The sequence below is a fragment of the Ascaphus truei genome, chromosome 1 (genome assembly GCF_040206685.1).
Source record: "Ascaphus truei isolate aAscTru1 chromosome 1, aAscTru1.hap1, whole genome shotgun sequence".
Taxonomy (NCBI): Eukaryota; Metazoa; Chordata; class Amphibia; order Anura; family Ascaphidae; genus Ascaphus; species Ascaphus truei.
The window spans coordinates 44437737-44458852 of record NC_134483.1 but is presented as its reverse complement, the minus strand read 5'-3'; the positions used below and the strand labels follow the sequence as shown (position 1 = coordinate 44458852).

At 44.0% G+C, this 21116-nt stretch overlaps 1 protein-coding gene across 2 annotated transcripts in view; it reads left to right on the top strand.

The window, feature by feature from the left end:
• Positions 1 to 21116, top strand: part of ALPK2 (alpha kinase 2) — a 144065-nt gene that overhangs the window by 80900 nt on the left and 42049 nt on the right. For both annotated transcript variants that reach the window (XM_075587205.1, XM_075587214.1), the window contains exons 3-4: positions 12164 to 13535; positions 16350 to 16497. In XM_075587205.1, coding sequence (XP_075443320.1) covers positions 12164 to 13535; positions 16350 to 16497 — 1520 coding nt within the window. The remainder of the gene's footprint in view (positions 1 to 12163; positions 13536 to 16349; positions 16498 to 21116) is intronic.

Genomic DNA, 21116 nt, shown 5'->3' with positions numbered 1-21116 from the left:
GGAGCGGACCTATCCATGCGCAGGTGCTAAAGAGATTTCACTACACGGAACTGATTTCTTGGACTTCTAACAGCACACCAGCCCTGGAAACCTGCGGGGACGCTGATCCTTCACCAACGGAGCCTGGGACTGTCCCAAAGAGCTTGCAGTTTGAACCGGATGGTGGTGATTATTATCACATATGCTTGATTTTATTGTACTTTTGTAAGTGCATTTTTTACCCCCCCTCCCCCCCTTCCCCTCATTAAATATACAATTTTACGCTATGGGCGTGCGCTCTCTCCTCTTTTTTTCCTTATATATATATATATATATATATATATATATATATATATATATTGTGACAAACGCCCCTCTTTTGTAGTGCTGACGTCTGTCTGGGTTCTTCCCGACACAGTCTTCTTGGGTTATTTAATACAAAAACAGGATCATGCAAAGTATTAAGCTGCTTAACTCAGGCTTCTGCCTGCTTTATTTTCATCCAAGTAAGGTACTGCAGCTTTAACATGTGTAGGTTAGAGGTACTCAGATACTTTCATTCAGCAGTTCACTCATTTCATTGTTACAGTATTTCCCACACTGTTATTTCAAGTAAAAAGAAACCAAATTATATAAACAAAATCCTATCCCTTTCAGGGATCTAACTACACATAGAATCAGTCTCTCTAACAGCTGCTGGCCAACTAACCTGGTTCCCCAGCTTAAAACAATGCTCTCTCATTTAGGGTCACTTAGATACAGCTCAGTCTTTTAGCAACAGCAGTAAACATTTGTTTGGTCTTATCTGTTCGTGGTGGGAACTCGGTCCCGTGTCCAGGCAAATCCTCTGGTACTGTGATACTTGGTGGGGCCGTCAACCCCGATACTGGATGCAGGGGAGCAGCGACACCCCCAGCCCCCAGGCTCTAAGGAGAGAGAGTGAAATGCAAAACCTCTCTGCTCTAAATACCTGTGCATGTGATTAGAAGAGCAGGTGAGGGAGAACTAGAGCCATTGTAATCTGTGGTCTGGATTTTCCATCCAGCTGCCTGAGGTAATGGGAAGCTGTGGAACGGATCATTTGTAACTATTCCTGCACTTTCTGCTCTAAAATGGGGCAGAAAGCTGCCTAACATCTTTGGACTATGTCACATATCCCCCTCCCCAGCTCACACCTACTGGGGTGAGCGGCCATGGACCTCACTGGGGTGAGCGTCCTACCTGAAATACTTGAGCTAACTCCTCAGTACAACATTAAGTATTCACATGACACGAATATGAACTTCATTATATAATTTACCAACTGAAAGGTCCATCAACCCTGTATATTAATTTGTAGTTTAGCTACATTTTCAACACAGAGAACCAATATAACACTGTACCCTTGACAAAATGCTTATTCTAGAGGCCTAATATACCTTAACTACAATAGCTTATTTGCATAGTTAAGTGTCCGTGACATAGTCCACACGTGTAATAACAAAAAAAATATCGGTCAATTCCCCAAACACATTTTTTTTTTTTTCTTTGACTTCCAGTCCATTACATTTCCTGACTTTATTTCATAGGCCGCTGCAAACTGCAAATGACTGGACTGTTTCTTTAGCTTCTGACGGAACTCTGGGCCCGGATAGTCTTTGTCTTTATATTGTGGCCCAGAGTGGCGAGATCCGGAAAAATTCAAGGCCAGCGTTGACCTTCGTCGCTTTTGATTTGCGACCTTTGAACCTTTATGGTACTTCTTACTGCCATGTATTTTCTCATGACCATCACTCACAGAGATTTGGGATTTTTCCTTTGGGGCAATTATATGGTATTTAGAAGATGAAGCACTGATTACCTGGAGCACCTTCACCTTGATGGGGCTCTCACTAACTCTGGCTGTACCCTGTGGCATTTTACCCTTGCAGCCGGCAGGCATGTAGTCTTGGACCTCTCTTTCCTGAGATCTACATTTATTCAGGCGGAAGTACCGCTGGATAACCAGTGACGCATTTCTCAGGGTTTGATAGCGAATCCTGTTCTGTGTCATCCTAGTCAGAGACTGGATTTTTATAGTTGCTCCTTTCATAATGAGGAACCTGTTTCGTACCATGCGGGCACGGTAGAATGATTGAAGAACACAGGCTGCTTTATTCCGGTGATTGAACACACGAATTTTCATCCCTCTGTAGGCAGCCTGTAGGATGATAGTTGCGGCGCGTTTACGCTGATAATTTTCTCTTTCCCTTCTTCCTTGGATAAGAGCTTTGCAGTGCTTCTGAATTATTCTAATGCTTTTCTCCTTTTTCAAAATGTTAATTTCCTCCACGAGAGAATTCTGTTTTGTGCATACATCTCGCAATTCTGTTCTCAGAGCGTCCATTTCTTCCTGGTGCTGGCTCTGAGTGTGCATCAGTGCTTCCTGCACTTCTAATTTTTCCTGAGTCAACTGTTTCTTTATTTTTTCTGCTTGGTCAGTCAAATCTGAATTTTCCAATTTCAGAGTCTCATTTTCTTGCTTTACAGTCTCTAACTCACTTAGGGCAATCTCATGGGTTTGCTTCAACATTCCCAGCTCTGTGTTCAGACCGTGGCCCTCCAGGCGCAAGTGTTGCACCTCTGTGCTGAGCGCATGAACCTCTTGTAGAGCCTTCCCGTATTTCTGTTTTAGGATAGCAATCAATTTGTCAGACTTAATCTGTTTTTCATCCATGGTGACAATTACGGTGTTGGCCTTTTCCAGACTAGTCGTCACCTCTTCCAGCTCACTCCGTAAGAGAGACTCTGTTTTCTTCAAAGCCTCGTGCTCTTGTAAAGCTGGAAGTATACACCTCTGTAACTCGGCGTTCGCTTCTCGCACCTTATTGTTAGATTCTTGCTCCTTCTTCCAACATTCTCGCTCCTTCACCAAATCCTGCCACAGGACTTCATAATTATGGCGGGCAGCTTGGAGTGCAGAAACCAAAGCCTCTTTATCCTGGTTCAAGGATTCAGCTTCCCTCTGCTCCTCCTTATCCTTTGCCACTGTTCCCGTGACAATTCTGCCGATCACTCCGGTCTGCAGCACATCTCGGCGCCTTTCTGACGCATATCCTGACAGCGCAGGTTCAAGTGGCTCGGTCACTTCCCCTGTGACTTGAGGGACAGTTTTCTTTTTCTTCTTCTTTCTTTTTGCTTTATTAGCTCCAGAGATATCAGTGGTACTGGGCACACTCTCACTGGTATCAGCTTCCACATCTTGCTTGCACTCATAGGGCGTTGCTTGCTTTTGCAGCTGTTTGTCTTTGAAAATTTTGGGGCACACATCTTCCATGTGACCTACTTTATGACAGGCCCAGCATACTAAATTCATCTGTGGGTACGGCTCTCCTCCAGGGGCCACATACGAGTCGTCATCATCATCATCATCATCATATGGCCTGAAGGGACACTGTTTTTCATGATTATGTACATTACAAAATAAACATTTCACGTCGGCCATTTTAGAAACCCGGCAGGAACAATTTGCTAGCTGCAATTTCACTCCCTTCAGCAACTTGCATACAGCACTTGCTAGCTGCAAATTCACTCACTTCAGCAAAATGCATTAGCTTTACAAACAGCACTTGCTAGATGCAATTTTTTTTTTTTTTTTTTTTTTCTTCTTCTTCTTCAGCAAAACATTTTGGTTTTCTGTTTGGGTTCAGGGTGCTATTGCATCCACACTTCGCACATTCTCTGTGTATGCTAGAAGCACAACTGATATACACATTGGGACAGACTTCAATCATAGCATCTGTACTTTAGTTCAGCTCGGCGGCCATTTTAAACCCCCGCATTTATTTGCAAACCCACAGACTTTTTAGTGTCGACCCGCATTCTCCACCATATGTGACAAACGCCCCTCTTTTGTAGTGCTGACGTCTGTCTGGGTTCTTCCCGACACAGTCTTCTTGGGTTATTTAATACAAAAACAGGATCATGCAAAGTATTAAGCTGCTTAACTCAGGCTTCTGCCTGCTTTATTTTCATCCAAGTAAGGTACTGCAGCTTTAACATGTGTAGGTTAGAGGTACTCAGATACTTTCATTCAGCAGTTCACTCATTTCATTGTTACAGTATTTCCCACACTGTTATTTCAAGTAAAAAGAAACCAAATTATATAAACAAAATCCTATCCCTTTCAGGGATCTAACTACACATAGAATCAGTCTCTCTAACAGCTGCTGGCCAACTAACCTGGTTCCCCAGCTTAAAACAATGCTCTCTCATTTAGGGTCACTTAGATACAGCTCAGTCTTTTAGCAACAGCAGTAAACATTTGTTTGGTCTTATCTGTTCGTGGTGGGAACTCGGTCCCGTGTCCAGGCAAATCCTCTGGTACTGTGATACTTGGAGGGGCCGTCAACCCCGATACTGGATGCAGGGGAGCAGCGACACCCCCAGCCCCCAGGCTCTAAGGAGAGAGAGTGAAATGCAAAACCTCTCTGCTCTAAATACCTGTGCATGTGATTAGAAGAGCAGGTGAGGGAGAACTAGAGCCATTGTAATCTGTGGTCTGGATTTTCCATCCAGCTGCCTGAGGTAATGGGAAGCTGTGGAACGGATCATTTGTAACTATTCCTGCACTTTCTGCTCTAAAATGGGGCAGAAAGCTGCCTAACATCTTTGGACTATGTCACAATATATATATATATATATATATATATATATATATATATATATATATTCATGTAGAGGTATCAGTACCGTGTTAGCCGAGCTTCAATAATCAAAAAATAAATAGATGATACCGTTCTGTGGCTAACGAAATGCTTTTACGAAAGCTCGCACAAATAAAAGCATTTCGTTAGCCACAGAATGGTATCATCTATTTATTTTTTGATTATAAATATATATATATATATATATATATATATATATATATATATATATATATATATATATATATATAAGCAATACGATACCGTTAGGGAACAAAATCAGCAGGCAGCACTCCAGAATTGATCAAACAAGTGTATTCAAGCACACTCCCCATAGCGTAAAAAGGTATAACATTTAAGGAATGGAAAGGGAGGGGAAACAGGTACACTCACAAGGATAGAGTTAAAAACAGCATTGTGTGAATATATCACCAGCCAGCAGTGTATGGGGAGTCTGAGTCCTGGCAGACCTCACAAGATGAATGTTAGGCAGGTCCGCTTGGCACTCAAACCGAAGAGAGTCCCAGCAAATAGGCTGAGAGTCCTTCATGCAGGGGATATTCAAATTCTGCGGCCTCAAATACACTCCGAGCAGGATTTGGCCTTGTCAAGCTCATGCCTGATGACGTAATGCTGTCGTCCTAACGCGTTTCGTCACACAAAGATGGCAACTTCTTCAGAGGATGATGGGAAATAAATATTTTTTAGGTCACTAAGTGAAAGAAGAAAAACTAAGATGGAATAGTATGACTAAAGATAGGAGGGAATAGTCTTGTTGAGGGTGAAAAAGGTACAGCACACCTAGGGTTGCCAGGTGTCCGGTTGTGAACCGGACAGACCGGTATTTTGCCTTTCTATCCGGTAATTCATGACTGATATTTTCCCTCTATGGACGTGCGGGCAGCGCGAGTGTAAGAGTGTAAAGAGTGGCCGGGTGCAGGGGGCTCTTTCCTTCGATTCAGAAGCAGGCTGCAGCGTCTGGTAACCAAGGAACCAGGTGGTGTCATTCCCCCCTCCCCTCCCAGCCAAGGAGAAGACTTACCAATGCGAGGGCTCAACGTCATTAAGGAGCATTCACAGCTCCCCCATTTTCAAGCTGGGAAATGTAGTTTCCTTACATCTTTGCACATGGGAGAGGAGAGAAGAGTACCACGGAGTCCCTGTCTGCCAGGAGGACCTCCATTGGGGAGAGGATGAGGAAGGAGGATGTGAGGAAGTAGGATGAGGAGGTGGTGAGGAAGGAAGATGAGGAGGTGGTGAGGAAGGAGGAGGAGGAGGTGGTGAGGAAGGAGGATGAGGAGGTGGTGAGGAAGGAGGATGAGGAGGTGGTGAGGAAGGAGGAGGAGGGAGGGTGAAGGTGAGGAAGGAGGAGGGGGTGAAGGTGAGGAAGGAGGAGAAGGGGTGGTTGTGTGAGAGGAGGATGAGGGGTGTGAGAGGATGAGGGGTTGAGAGGATGAGGAGGGTAAAGATGAGGGGTGAGAGGATGAGGGGGGTTGATACATTCTTGGAAGTAGTGGGAGAGAAGCATTAAGATCAGTATAGCTTGCCCTGTATGACTGCAGGTATGTTATTTATAAATGATCTGACCATTTTTTTCTAAATTTCGCTCCACGTATGCACCAATTTGCACCATTTCATATTCTATGTCGTAAAAAATGCGGGGAGGGTGCTCAATCTCAAAACCTCTCCCAGATTTTTTTTACGAAATAGAATATGAAATTGTGTAAATTGGTACATACGTGGAGTGAAATTTAGAAAAAATTACGTTTCGGTCTGAGAATTTATAAATAACATACCTCCCCACCAACGTTTTGAGTGTGCCACATTTTTCATCATTGTGTCCAGTACTTTTTGAGATCCCACCTGGCAACCCTAAGCATACAACCCTAATAATTATTTGTTAATTTCTCAGTCTTCACAGCTGAAGGAGAAGGAGAGTGACCAGAGTTGGGTAACATGAATATAAATGGAAAGGACCATTTACAGAGGAGAAACCCCTACTGAAACTTTCAAAACTGAAAGTGGACAAGTCAGTGGGGTCAGATAGGATACATTCAATGATATTAAAAGAGTTTAGGGGTGTGCTGGCAACACCATTACCAAATCTATTTAACCAGTCACAATTATGAAGTGTAGTTTTTATAATAGTATATATTTATCTTTATTATACAAACAGAATAGATGTTGGGTGCACACAATCCTATAAATAAAGATCAAAGTATACTTATCAGAAATCCGGGTGCTGGCAGACGGACGGTGAACACCAACCAGTCCTAAAGATATACCTAGGGGTCTGAAACGTACATCGCACTGGAGTCTGTATTTGTTCAACATTGGGAGTGCTGCGGATTCTTTTTTCCTATTTATCATTATATATATATATATATATACAGTGCTCGACAAACCCGGTCGCCAACTCGCCAGCTGCGATCGGATATTGGCTCGTGGCCAGTAACCTTTCCCCTGCTCTGCAAAAAAAAAAATCCCGTTCGTAAAAAAAAAAAAATTCGTAGTTGATTGGCTGTGACGTGGGATGGAGTTGCCAGGACTTCAAACCGCCCTTTCTGCACGGGTAAGTAATGGGGGGGAGGGGGTTGAGTGCGTGTGTGTCTGCTGCTCCTCCTCCTCCTCATATCCTCCTGTATAATTGTGTCAGCTCCTATAATTTACAATTTACTGATCCGGTCATGGAGGAGTTTGGACAGATTCTTCAGGTGGGGGGAATTTAATGCACTTTAAATATTTATATACTATAGACACTGATACTGTACATCCTTCCCCCTCTCTCCGGTGCTGCCCGCACGGGTCGGAACATACTGTAAAAGCCGGGGGTTTCCCCCCCCCCCTCCGGTCCGCGCGGGTCACATACTGTACTGTCCGGGGTGTTTCTCGCCCCCCCCCCTCCGGTGTTCCCGCTGCCCGCGCGGGTCACGTACTGTCCGGGGTGTTTCTCGCCCCCCCCCCTCCGGTGTTCCCGCTGCCCGCGCGGGTCACGTACTGTCCGGGGTGTTTCTCGCCCCCCCCCTCCGGTGTTCCCGCTGCCCGCGCGGGTCACGTAGTGGCCGGGGTGTTTCTCGCCCCCCCTCCGTTGTTCCCCCTGCCCGCGCGGGTCACGTAGTGGCCGGGGTGTTTCTCGCCCCCCCCCTCCGGTGTTCCCGCTACCAGCGCGAGTCACGTAGTGGCCGGGGTGTTTCTCGCCCCCCCCCTCCGGTGTTCCCGCCCCCCCCCCTCCGGTGTTCCCGCTGCCCGCGCGGGTCACGTAGTGGCCGGGGTGTTTCTCGCCCCCCCCCTCCCCTCCGGTGTTCCCGCTACCAGCGCGGGTCACGTAGTGGCCGGGGTGTTTCTTCGCCCCTCCCTCTCCTGTGTTCCCGCTGCCCGCGCGGGTCTGCAGATGTTGCAGTTTCCGGTGATTCTCTCCCCTCGGTGCTCCCGTTGCTCGCGCGGGGCGGGAGGAAGTAGCGGGGTGTTTCTCCCCTCCGGTGCACGTCCCTTCCCGTGTGTGTGTATGGGTATGAGAGAGAGATTGAGAGAGAGAGAGAGTGTGTGTGTGTGTGTGTGTGTGTGTGTGTGTGTGTGTGTGTGTGTGTGTGTGTGTGTGTGTGTGTGTGTGTGTGTGTGTGTGTGTGTGTGTGTGTGTGTGTGTGTGTGTGTGTGTGTGTGTGTGTGTGTGTGTGTGTGTGTGTGTGTGTGTGTGTGAATATGTGTGTATGGGAGAGAGAGATTGTGTGTGTGTGTGTGTGTGTGTGTGTGTGTGTGTGTGTGTGTGTGTGTGTGTGTGGGCGAGAGAGATGGAGTATTTGTGTTTGTGTGTGTGTATGGGTATGAGAGAGAATGTGTGTGTGCAGGACACCAGAGGTAACCCCCCAGTCAGTCACCCCCCCACCCCCCCAGTCAGTCACCCCCCCCACCCCCCCAGTCAGTCAGTCACCCCCCCCACCCCCCCAGTCAGTCAGTCACCCCCCCACTCAGTCACTCACCCCCCACTCAGTCAGTCACTCCCCCACCCCCCCCACTCAGTCAGTCACCCCCCCACTCAGTCAGTCACCCCCCACTCAGTCAGTCACCCCCCCACCCAGTCACCCAGTAAGTCACCTCACCCCCCCACCCAGTCAGTCACCCCACTCCCCCAGTCAGTCAAAAGTCACCCTGTCAGTCACCCCACTCCCCCACCCAGTCACCAAGTCAGTCATCCCACCCCCCCACCCAGTCACCAAGTCAGTCATCCCACCCCCCCACCCAGTCACCAAGTCAGTCATCCCACCCCCCACCCAGTCAGTCATCCCACCCCCCCACCCAGTCAGTCTTCCCCCCCACCCAGTCAGTCTTCCCCCCCACCCAGTCAGTCATCCCCCCCACCCAGTCAGTCATCCCCCCCACCCAGTCAGTGTTCCCCCCACCCAGTCAGTCCACCCCCCACCCAGTCAGTCACCCAGTCAGTCAAAGTCACCCAGTCAGTCATCCCACCCCCCCAGTCAGTCAGTTACCCCCCCCCAGTCAGTCAGTTGCCTCCCCCCCGTCAGTCAGTTACCCCCGTCTCTCCCCCCTCTCTCTCTCCCCCCTGTCTCTCTCCCCCCTCTCTGTCTCTCTCCCCCCTCTCTGTCTCTCTCCCCCCTCTCTGTCTCTCTCCCCCCTCTCTCTCTCCACCCCTCTCTCTCCACCCCTCTCTCTCTCCACCCCCTCTCTGTCTCTCCACCCCCTCTCTGTCTCTCTCTCTCCCCTCTGTCTCTCTCTCCCCCTCTGTCTCTCTCCCCTCTCTGTCTCTCTCTCTCCCCTCTCTGTCTCTCTCTCCCCCCTCTCTGTCTCTCTCTCTCCCCCCTCTCTGTCTCTCTCTCTCCCCCCTCTCTGTCTCTCTCTCTCCCCCCTCTCTGTCTCTCCACCCCCTCTCTGTCTCTCTCTCTCCCCTCTGTCTCTCTCTCCCCTCTCTGTCTCTCTCTCTCTCCTCTCTGTCTCTCTCTCTCCCCTCTCTGTCTCTCTCTCCCCCCTCTCTGTCTCTCTCTCTCCCCCCTCTCTGTCTCTCTCTCTCCCCCCTCTCTGTCTCTCTCTCTCCCCCCTCTCTGTCTCTCCACCCCCTCTCTGTCTCTCTCTCTCCCCTCTGTCTCTCTCTCCCCTCTCTGTCTCTCTCTCTCTCCTCTCTGTCTCTCTCTCTCCCCTCTCTGTCTCTCTCTCCCCCCTCTCTGTCTCTCTCTCTGTCTCTCTCTCTCCCCCCTCTCTGTCTCTCTCTCTCCCCCCTCTCTGTCTCTCTCCCCCTTCTCTGTCTTTCCCCTCTCTGTCTTTCCCCTCTCTGTCTTTCCCCTCTCTGTCTTTCCCCTCTCTGTCTTTCCCCTCTCTGTCTTTCCCCTCTCTGTCTGTCCCCTCTCTGTCTGTCCCCTCTCTGCCTCTGTCCCCTCTCTGCCTCTGTCCCCTCTCTGCCTCTGTCCCCTCTCTGCCTCTGTCCCCTCTCTGCCTCTGTCCCCTCTCTGCCTCTGTCCCCTCTCTGCCTCTCTCTGCCTCTGTCCCCTCTCTGCCTCTCTCCCCTCTCTGCCTCTCTCCCCTCTCTGCCTCTCTCCCCTCTCTGCCTCTCTCCCCTCTCTGCCTCTGTCCCCTCTCTGCCTCTGTCCCCTCTCTGCCTCTCTCCCCTCTCTGCCTCTCTCCCCTCTCTGCCTCTGTCCCCTCTCTGCCTCTCTCTGCCTCTGTCCCCTCTCTGCCTCTCTCCCCTCTCTGCCTCTCTCCCCTCTCTGCCTCTCTCCCCTCTCTGCCTCTCTCCCCTCTCTGCCTCTCTCCCCTCTCTGCCTCTCTCCCCTCTCTGCCTCTCTCCCCTCTCTGTCTCTCTCCCCTCTCTGTCTCTCTCCCCTCTCTGTCTCTCTCCCCTCTCTGTCTCTCTGACGCTCTGCCTCACACTCTGGATCTGGATATCTTATTTACCCTGTGTATCTTAACTGCCCTATACTACACCGAAATAACCTATATTCTGCTTTCTTCCAGATCTGACTCAAGCTTCACACGGGAGACATTGGAACCCCCCCTAACCCAGAAGACAGGTAGGAAACACATCCCCTCCAATGTAAAACATTGCGGGAATTAGGGTACCTGGACATTGAGGGACTGCGGATCAGGTAAGATCCCAGGCGGGATTGCTGCTTTAAATATTGTGAAGCGGGGGCATCCAGACACTGGTTAAGGGGTGCAGGAAACTAGTCATTCATTTCTGGCTTTTTTTTCTAGATCCGACATTTATACACACATACACTCAATCTCACACACACATACACACACACACACATACACACACACACACACACACATACACACACACGTAACAAGGACTAATTGTAGTATAATGTAATACAATAAATAAACTTATGTCAAAAACGAATGTTCTTATTCGGGAATTTATTCAATTTATGTATTTTTTTTTAAAGCGGGGGCGGGGTTGGGGGCGGGACTAGGGGCGGGGTTGGGGGCGGGATTAGGTGGCGAGTAGATTTTTTGGTTCGGCGAGTAGATTTTTGGGTGATTTGTCAAGCACTGTATATATATATATATATATATATATATATATATATATATATATATATATATAGATATATATGGTGCTCGACAAACTAGGAAAAAACTCATTCGCCCCAAAAAGTGACTCGCGCCCCACCAAAAAACTCCCTCACCCCCCTCATGACTCTTACCTGAGGCGGGGTCCATCGGGGTCTGGCAGCATGGTGCGGCGATCCCCATCCTCTCCCCTGCAAATTGTATTCTTTCCCCTACACATCCTAAAAAATGGGTGCATGGCATCAAATGACGCCGCATTGCCATGGCAACGGGACACCGTGATGTCACGGCGTCACGCATTGGGGCCGCATGACATCACATAGCATCCCGTTGCCATGGCAATGCGGCGTCATTTGCACAGCCATTTTTTCAGGACCTGCAGTGGAAAGAGTACAATTTGCAGGGGAAGACGGAGATCCCTGCATCACGCCGCCGGACCCCGCCGAAGGTAAGCACAGCAGCTAAAATGCGGTCGCCTGTGGCAAGTGGGAGAGTGCATTTGTTGAGCCCTGTGTATATATATATTTGCCTCCTCTCTTATTGTTTACACTAGTACTATGAAACACACAAATGAGTCATCTCAGCCTCATAGCAGAGACTTAGCTGTATATGGCTACATCATTCAAAATGTATGGCGAATGTTTTACTTTTCAGTACATTTCTATGTGGCAAATCATGTACAGCTGTTTAAATGAGGATGATTGTAAGTGGTTTGTTCAAATGATGCCATCATCACAAATGTCTTCCTTTATCATATCACACTATTATCATAGTATTTGATAATGAACATATAGTTCTTACCTTTGCTTGGTACAGTACATCAAAGGCATCCTAAAAGTAGTTAGCAGTAAAATCATGTTTTTATGATAATTAGACAGTATTCCGATGTGTCATGGAATTACACATCAATGAGCATGCAGATACTTTTTACTTTGAAATGTAAAAGTGCTGTGTGTACAGTACATCTATTATACACCGTTCTTTCTATTTCACAGCTAAGAAAACACCACAGTCACAGTGACCTTCTTCCAGAGGATTCAGATCAGTCAAGTGCACATTGCAAAACAGAAGGAAAAAGCATCTTTACAAGTTCCCAGGAATTTGGAAACCACAAAGAGTGCTTTTCAGAGAAGGACACACAAGAAACAGATGAGACAAGTGAAAGGGAAAGGCAAAGTGAGGGTGACAAAGAAAGAGATGAAGTGGAAAAACATATCACAGAGATTGGAAAATTAGAAACCAACAATGGCACCAACACAGTGTTTGTTTGCGCTGTGCATAAAACTAAGAATGAACAAAAAGATATTTGTACAACAAGTATTGAAGAAAGTTTACACAATATACAAGCAGCAGATTATTATCATGGTAATTCCCCAGTTATTGGAGTAAGCGTATCCCCTAGCCAAATATCTGTCAAAAAATGTAACAAGGGTAACAGTTTGGACAATGGATACACCTCCTCTGGAATTTCATGTGATGAATGTAAAGAAGATGTAGGAGGTAGTGTGATAGAATCAGAGAGTGAGTTAAACACGGTGACTGTCAATGATGGATGTTCTCAAGGCAAGGAGAGCTACAAGGTACATAATAAAAGCACAAAAAGAGGGGGATTGACAAACAAGTTCAACGTTGATCAAGTGGACACCACAATAAAACTCGACCATGCATGTGGTAGAGTAATAAAAGTAACCTCACCAAATATTAAGCAAATACCTACATACCCTAAAGTCTTAACTGTTAAGAAAGTATCTTTGGCAACTTGCCAACAATTCAAGCGCTTGGGTGTTGATGAAAATGGTACTTCGGGTGATCACACCATCAGAACTGTTGATATGTCACCATATTGTAGTAATGGTAAACTAATTAGCAGAGCTACAGCAAACCAATGTCCAAAAGAGGACTTTCGCTGCCACAAGAAATTCTTAGAACCTTCTTCACAAACTAAAAACAGTTATATATCACCTAATGAAAGGGATCAATTAAATACTACCCTTTCAACAAAAGACAGTCACACAGATGTTATTAAACAAACTTTGAGTCATGCCAGTGAGGAAAGTGCACCATTGATTAAAAGTACAATGCAAATAAAAGCAGAGTTGCCAACAGCTTCCAGTAACTTTCTGCATAATAATTCAGTTCAAATAGATAAAGCACATTCATTGAATGCCATGGAAAACATTCCAAATGGTACAGAAATTAAAGTGACAAAGAAAAAAATAAAAATCCAGGGGAAACAAATGATCAACAATTCCAAATGCAGGGAAAAGGAAACATTGGGGGTAGATGTGACATTGCAAAGGGATGAAGACAAAAGAGACAAAAAGGAGAGTAATACTGAAGCAGCAGTGTTAAAAGACACTAAAAAAGGTAAGAGGTTACAAAAATGTCATTTTTGTTAATATAGTTTTAGGGTTTGCATTCTTTTATTACTCTCTTATGTGCGGATCCTAATTTTGGAAACAAAAGAACAGGTACACTTACAAAAAAGAACAATTTAGGTCACTGAGTCCATGCAAAGCATCAATCTGGTGATTTAGGGGTGAATGTAGCTACAGTTTGATTGTAAAAAATACAATATATTGGGATGTAAGACAGATGAAGACTTTTCCTGGGTCTGTGCTGATCTTCAAAGAGGACTTAATACGGGGGCCATCACTAAAAGTGACATATGTGTTGTTAAGAAGGCAATAAACGATAGCCAAACTATTCTGTCAGCCTCAAAGAAAACTAAACGTTCTTGAATGATTACTGAGGCATTCCAGAGAGAGGTGACACACTGGTCATGCCTTAATTGGGTACATTTATTAAAAAATAAGACTATCCGGTGAAAACCTAAATTCTAAAGTATAATGATCAGATATGTGTAATCGTTGCAAGGAGACGCATGCAGTAAGGCCAGACATGAGGTCTAGAAGGAAGCCAAGGACAGATATTAATTTGTTACTCAACTTTAGGAGCAAGACGGTCATAGTTAGTCTCCGTGATATTAGTCATAATCACCTGAATCTATTGATATGACTCACGTGTGTCTAAGTATTAGAGAAAGGAAGTTATCAGTGCACTTATATATTGAGGCAAAAACTTTAACATATTTTGTAGGAGTTTTTTTTTCTCTGTCGTAAACCCTCATCCTAGAAGCTGATTTACGACAGGGGTGGGCTTATGTTGTTTCAATAGGAAAAGAATGGTATATAAAGCTGGCCCTAGTGTTATTAAATCACAATTCAACAGTGGTGTGTTTTGGACCAAACACGTGACTTTTCATATTTCTTTGCCAATGACCTCTCTGGGGGGGGAAGAGGGAACCTATATGGTAACTTACGGTATAGAGATTTCTGTTTTATGTTTCACCTTTGTTAGTTTAAGAAATGGTTTTTCATTTACTGTAATTGTATGTTCTTGTAATTTTTTTTTTTTTTAAATCTGTATTTATATATATTAAACAATTCTTTAATAAGTAATGCTTTGGGGCTCTGAATGAACTGTTGCACACTCTGGAGAGTGTATTTATATTTTGGGACACATTTTGCTGCAATAGATTTTTGTGGGTTAAGTGCATAGTTTTTTTCTATAATTCACAGGGACCTGAGACCCTGACAGATATATTAATTTAAATATTTTGCATAATTTCTCAGGTGGTGGAAGCATATAGATATGATTGCAATTAAGTAAGGGCTTAATATTAACTCATTGAAAGTATCTTGCGTAGGAGAAAGGTGAGTTGGCTAGAGTAGCCATGAGTATTTGCATATCTAAGTCACATGCTCACTTGTGTGCTGTTCATGACAGATGGTAGATTGGGGCGGATTGAGGGGAGATATTGTTCATTTGAGGGACCTTTGTGAGGGTCAAAAGTGGGCCAGCTTGTGAGCTGTGTATTAACCATATACAGGTCACATGCTCACAGGTGTGCCATACGTGACAGACAGTAAATTGGCTAATGTATATCTACATCTTCATGTCATTGTGATATGTCGTTACTGTGATTAATTGAGACCCATCCAATAGACAGATTTAGAGTCTCTATAAAACTTGGTGCCAACAGATGTATTACATGTTGTGAAATAGGAACCACTCAAAATAAGGATATTGTTGAGTAGATTAAACACTGGATTTTCATTTCAGTTTTCAAGTTTATTTTCACATTATAATTTTTTTACTTGAATCCCATTCATAAAAATGACACTTAAACTACACATTTTACCTCATACTTTATATTATATTATGCAATGTTTGTATTTAAACGGCAATTAATTATATGCTCTAATTTGTTTTGTAGCACATTATCAATTACATTTTTAGCACCGCAGTTTTATTAACCAATTACATCTGGCAATCATTTTATGAATCTCAAGAGGCTGGTTACAATCTGACTTTTTGTTTCCAAGGAAATTGGAAAAAAAAAGGTAAACTTTACTTCTCTGAAACAAGCTACTGTAAAGCAATGTACTAAGGCCAGAAAGTACTACTTAAAGTACACTGCAGCACCAAGGCATTGAGACCCATATCTACTAAGCAGTTCTATGCCATAAGACAGGGGACCTCAACTCCAGTCCTCGTGACTCCCACAACAGGTAAGGTTTTAAGTCTATTCCTGCTACAGCACAGGTGACTTAATCAGTGGCTCAGTGAAAGACTGGCACAGCCACCTGTGCTGAATCTGCAATATCCTTAAAACCTGACCTGTTTGGGGGATCTTGAGAACTGGAGTTGAGCCCCCCTGCTAACCTTATAAGACATCTTGCAGCCTATCCAATAAAAATATGCACCCACTACGAGGCAGTTTAAATCGTGTAACAAAGATACCGACACTATGATTTATTAATTTGACAGCAAACCATTATTAAGGTAATAATGTAGACAGTGCATATAAAAAATGTGCAGAAAGATATTCCGTTAAATGTTGTTTTGGGGGTTTATTTTAATTACTGAAGTGGGTTTCTTTAATATTGTTGAAAGCCAAACTCAAGCAAGGTAAAAGATTGATTTGCAAATTAGAGCAATGTTCTTAAGGTATAGCGGAATGCACACAAAATAAATATCAGTGCTCAAAATTGATTTCAAGACTAGTTTTTAAAGTGTTTAATATAAATGTACAATGTAAAAGTAAAACGAATAACAATTACTCTATCCTGTATAAAGAGATTTCCAAAAATATTGAGGCAAGAATATATTTTGCAGCTCCCCTCTTATTAAGCAGCATCCAAGCCGAGATGTTTCCTGACTGTCCTGGAAATTTGAAATTATACTGTCATTTTGGGGAAATTCATGCCGACTCCATAGTTTCCTGGACTAAGGATTCCAAGTTGCTTGCTCGAATACATAGAAGGTAAGGCAAATTTAATACAAATACTGTATTTATTTAGATTCCATTGTTATCTAATGAAGAAAGAGAAACACCTTCGTAAAACGTATGTCTTCATGGATAAGTGAACATTATCAGAGATACACTGTATAATTACTCCATTCAGATGATATACAGTATCACATTTTCATTAGTGCTACTATGTTGCAACAAACTGTGGATTATGTGGAGAGACCCCACAACTTTCAAGATAGTTTTGATACATACATATAACAAGACTAAAAATGATATCAACAGACCATTCATGCATTATAGCAATGTGATTTTTTCATATTAGAATATAAATAATAGTTCAACACTCTAGGGGCTGTTTTTAAAAAAAAAAAAAAACCATAGTAGCAAAACTGGAACACAAATGTAAATAGAATCTGAACTTTCGAAAAATATTATATATCAGTGTGTATTTAACACATCTTTATCAACTCCACAGAAGTAATTTTTTAGTGTTCAATGTTAATGTAGTAGACATAATACTCTCATTAACCACTGATTTACTGCATATACAGTAGTACCTGAAACTTGCGGTCTTTACAAAATGGCTTACAAAGAGGAAAAGTAAGTGCCATGCTTTATTAAAGATAAACCCCAAACATTTGATCTTAGAAACACAGTACAGTATAAGCCAGTGTTCAGTTTAAAATTCTACTAATTGGAATTAAAAACTATAATATTCGTATTTATGTTTTTTCTGTTCCAGTTTAATGATTTGGGAACAAATGATTCCCATTAACATGGGGTCTTAGTGGTAATAACACTGTCATAATTGGGGTTATTTACTCCCACCTGCAAAACCAGTGCCAGAGAATTGCACCAGGTTTATCAAAGGATAACAACTCCAATTGCTTTCAATGGTATACATTTTCCTTGATTAATAAGGTGATCTTTTTTACTCTTCTTTTGCAGCCGGGATATTTGAGTAAATAACCCCAAATGTATCTCTTGCTCACACAGGGATAATTAATATTTACTGCCAACAAATGGATAGATACTGTATGATTGGGAAATCCCCATAGGCAATAGAAACACAAGTGAAAGAACACAAGTTATGTATTAGGGAACAACCCAGATGTGGATAGCAACACAAGCAAGGCATGGCCAGTTTAGGTACTGGCAAGACAGCACTAGGATAGGCCCAGACAAGGTGCCAATGGGGAAGATATAGAAAAAGTGCAAGCTGTTGTAGACAAACATTCAGAAATAAGCTGCATCAAAGCAGATCGCAGGCCAGACTGAGGGCTCGGAATATGTGAAACTGGCAACCTAGTGCAGCCAACAGGTTTGCAGAGTAGGGAGTGGCTTATTTGATCTGATTGGTGACAGGTGATTAATGGCAAACAGCATGGTTATGAAACTAAATAGCTCAGACAGAAGAGGAGCTAACCAGCTGCTATAATAGCTCACTGACTGATCCATTGCATTTACAGACCAAGACAGCTATGCAATTAGTTTCTGCAAACCCTTTATAACTTTTCTTTTACTGAAGAGCTGCTAGACAGTATAATATTGTTATACACTAACTATGATTAAGGTTGTCATATTGATTTTATGTGATGCTTTTGCTAACTGCCAGCACTTCGAAAGATTGCTGAATATAGCTGCTGTGCAGAATCAGGGTATTTTTAGGAATCAAGCCAAATTCAGAAGATTCCTCTGTAGACTCAGATCAAGTTCCATTTTCTGCACCACTCTAGTACCAGTGAATAAGGAAATAAACGAAAACACATTTAGCTTATCCATCTACTGTAACTCTTGTGCAATTAATTCATTAGCTATTTGGTCAATTGATACCTGTATATCAAGAGTAGTAAGCTAATTATATAATTGCAGAAATATTTCCAAATTGGTTTCATCCAACCCTTTTCAATCTTCAACACCAAATTATTAACTGTCTATTTATAGGGAACCATGTTTATGGTTTTGAAGCAAAAGGTGGCACTGTGTGCTCATTTGCATGTCATTTCCCAGAATTCCTTGCTGCAGTGGAAGTGCTGTGTGTTGGGTGATAATGGTAAAAGATGGGGTTGCAGACCTGTCTAAGACATGCAAGTGATCATACAGTAATATTTCCATTTGCTACATGCTTTGCAGTGGAAGGTTTTTGTCACTTTTTTTACCCACCATAACTTAACTAAGTACGGTAAAACCTATCCCTTCCTTCATTTTTTTTTTTTTTTGCATAGCCAGTATAACCAACCCCACACTGAGGAGACCCATTAAGGTCAAAACAGTCTGCCTGTGGGTTGGTTTACTGGCTTCTCGGCCTTTTGGCTAAGATCAAGTGTAGGGTCTGTCCTGTGAAGGATAGACCCACTCTGCTGCACTTTGTCCTCTGGTCATGGCCTTGAAGGCGGATGCAAAGTAGCCCGGGCATTTTTAATCATGCACCCCAGGAGTGGTCAACCTGGGGGGTCTCACATGCTGCACTTTCGGGTGGTTGTGACAGTTGTTGGTTGCATTGCAACTGTCACTTAAAGAGCACCGAGCACCATGCACTGATGATTTTGCACCGACCCCTATTTTTCCCGCACTTGGCCCCCCTTATTGCCTTCCGCTGAGGGGACAAACCATTATTTTTGTCACCGCCTGGCCTTGCACGGGGCCGGGCGTGCACTCGTGCACACCTTTTTGTGTTTGTACGTCTGAGCACCTCCTGCACTGCATCACACAGAGCACTGGAGCACTCGCACCATGGATTTTGTTTCGGTTTAGTGTTGGGTTATCGTCACCCCTCTCTCCGGAGAGCAAAGACTGAGTGCTGGCTAGTAGTCGCCATCCCTTCGGGGGAAGATTGCGGTGGGTTAGTAGGCGTCAGCCGAACACCCTAAAGACTTGAACCCTCCTGCTGCGCCTACTGCATGGGGAGGAAACGAGAAGGACGTCGGACTCTTCGGAGGAAGACGTCATGTAACAGCAGGACTCCCAGGCTTCGGCTGAAGAGGACTGTCTATGGCACGGACTGGCCTACTCTCCAGAGCGGACTTTGTCACAAGTTTTGAGAACCTGGTCTCACTGGACCATGAGCACGGTTTTTGAGGTGGAATCACTTTTTCACCACCCGGGCTACAAAAAAAAGGTCAAAACAGTCTGCCTGTGAGTGGGTTTGCTGGCTATGCATCTTAACCCAGGCTGTGCCCAAAGCTGTGACCATGCAGCAAGCTTAAGCCTATAGGGAACCATGTTTATGGTTTTGAAGTGAAGGTGGCACTCTATGCTCATTTGAATGCCATTTCCCAGAATCCCTTGCTGCAGTGGAAGTGCTGTCTGCTGGGTGATAATGCTAAAAGACGGGGTTGCAGACCTGTCTAAGACATGCAAGTGAGCATACAGTAATATTTCCATTATTTATATATATGTAGTTATGGGTTAAGTGATAATAAAATATGCTAATTGTCTATGCTATGAAATGTCAGTAAAAATGAGTGAGAACTTCTGTAATAGATGATACCTTTTTTATTTGCACCAACAGAATATATTTAAAGATATGTTTTTGAAAGCAACGGTCTCTTCCTCAAGTCAGGCAGGGCTGGTTTACAAGTTAGCATCTCTCCTTCACTTGGTACTTCTTCCCACATCCACCTGATCTTTAGCAGCAATGTCATTTTTACTTGGTAAAAATAATGTGTAGACCAGTACTGCTTGGATGTAAAGCCTGTATTTATTTAAGCCTCCCAATTTCAGCACATAAAGAAAAATACAATTTATGAGCATATTCATTTGTCAGACCTGCCTTTCCCTATTATCTCTTAGCATACAATGCTTCTACTACAGCCAGGGATTCTGGGAAATTACATGAAAATGAGCACACCGTGTGCACAAATATATCTCAACTCACTGTTGGTATTATTACTGGAAATTGAGATTTACCCATAGAATATTGAAAACTTCTCGTAACAGCAGAAAATAATTTGGCCTTGTCTCTGGTTCTGAAGTGGCCACTTAGCAGTTGCCTTAGCAATATAGGAAGCCAAAGGGAGTACCTTAGCCATGACCTTTGTATTAACCCCTCGGAAGCCATAGTGGCCATGAAGTCATACATTAAGCATGTCATCATGGTCAGTAAGGTAACCAAGGGGTTAATTCAAGCACCCTACCTAGTCTAGTACCCATTGTATGTCATAGCAATACAACCACTATGGCATACAAGGGGGTAACCCCCTTCTCTCTCTTCCCCATAACTCCTCAGGGCATCCTAACCTCCCTCCCTACATTAAAAAAATACAATCACATCATATAAAAACTATCATTTAAATCCATTGATTGTCACTGTGGCTACCTGGGACCTCAATGGGGGCCTAGTCAGCAACATTGCCACTAATGACCATAAATAAATGTATTACTTACCCCAGCCAGGATGAAGGCCGTCCTCCTCATCCTCAGTGACACCTGGATAACAATCCAATAAAGGGCCAATGTCCAACTATAAAAAAAATCCAAACCTCGATGGCCAATAAAAATGAAAATCCCCAAAACAATTAAAAAAAGAATCCAAGTTCGATGAAAAAGTTACAAAAAAAAATCTGCAAAAACATTAAAAGTGAATCCCAACCCGATGGCACAAAAATAAACAAAAATGGCAAAGCAGG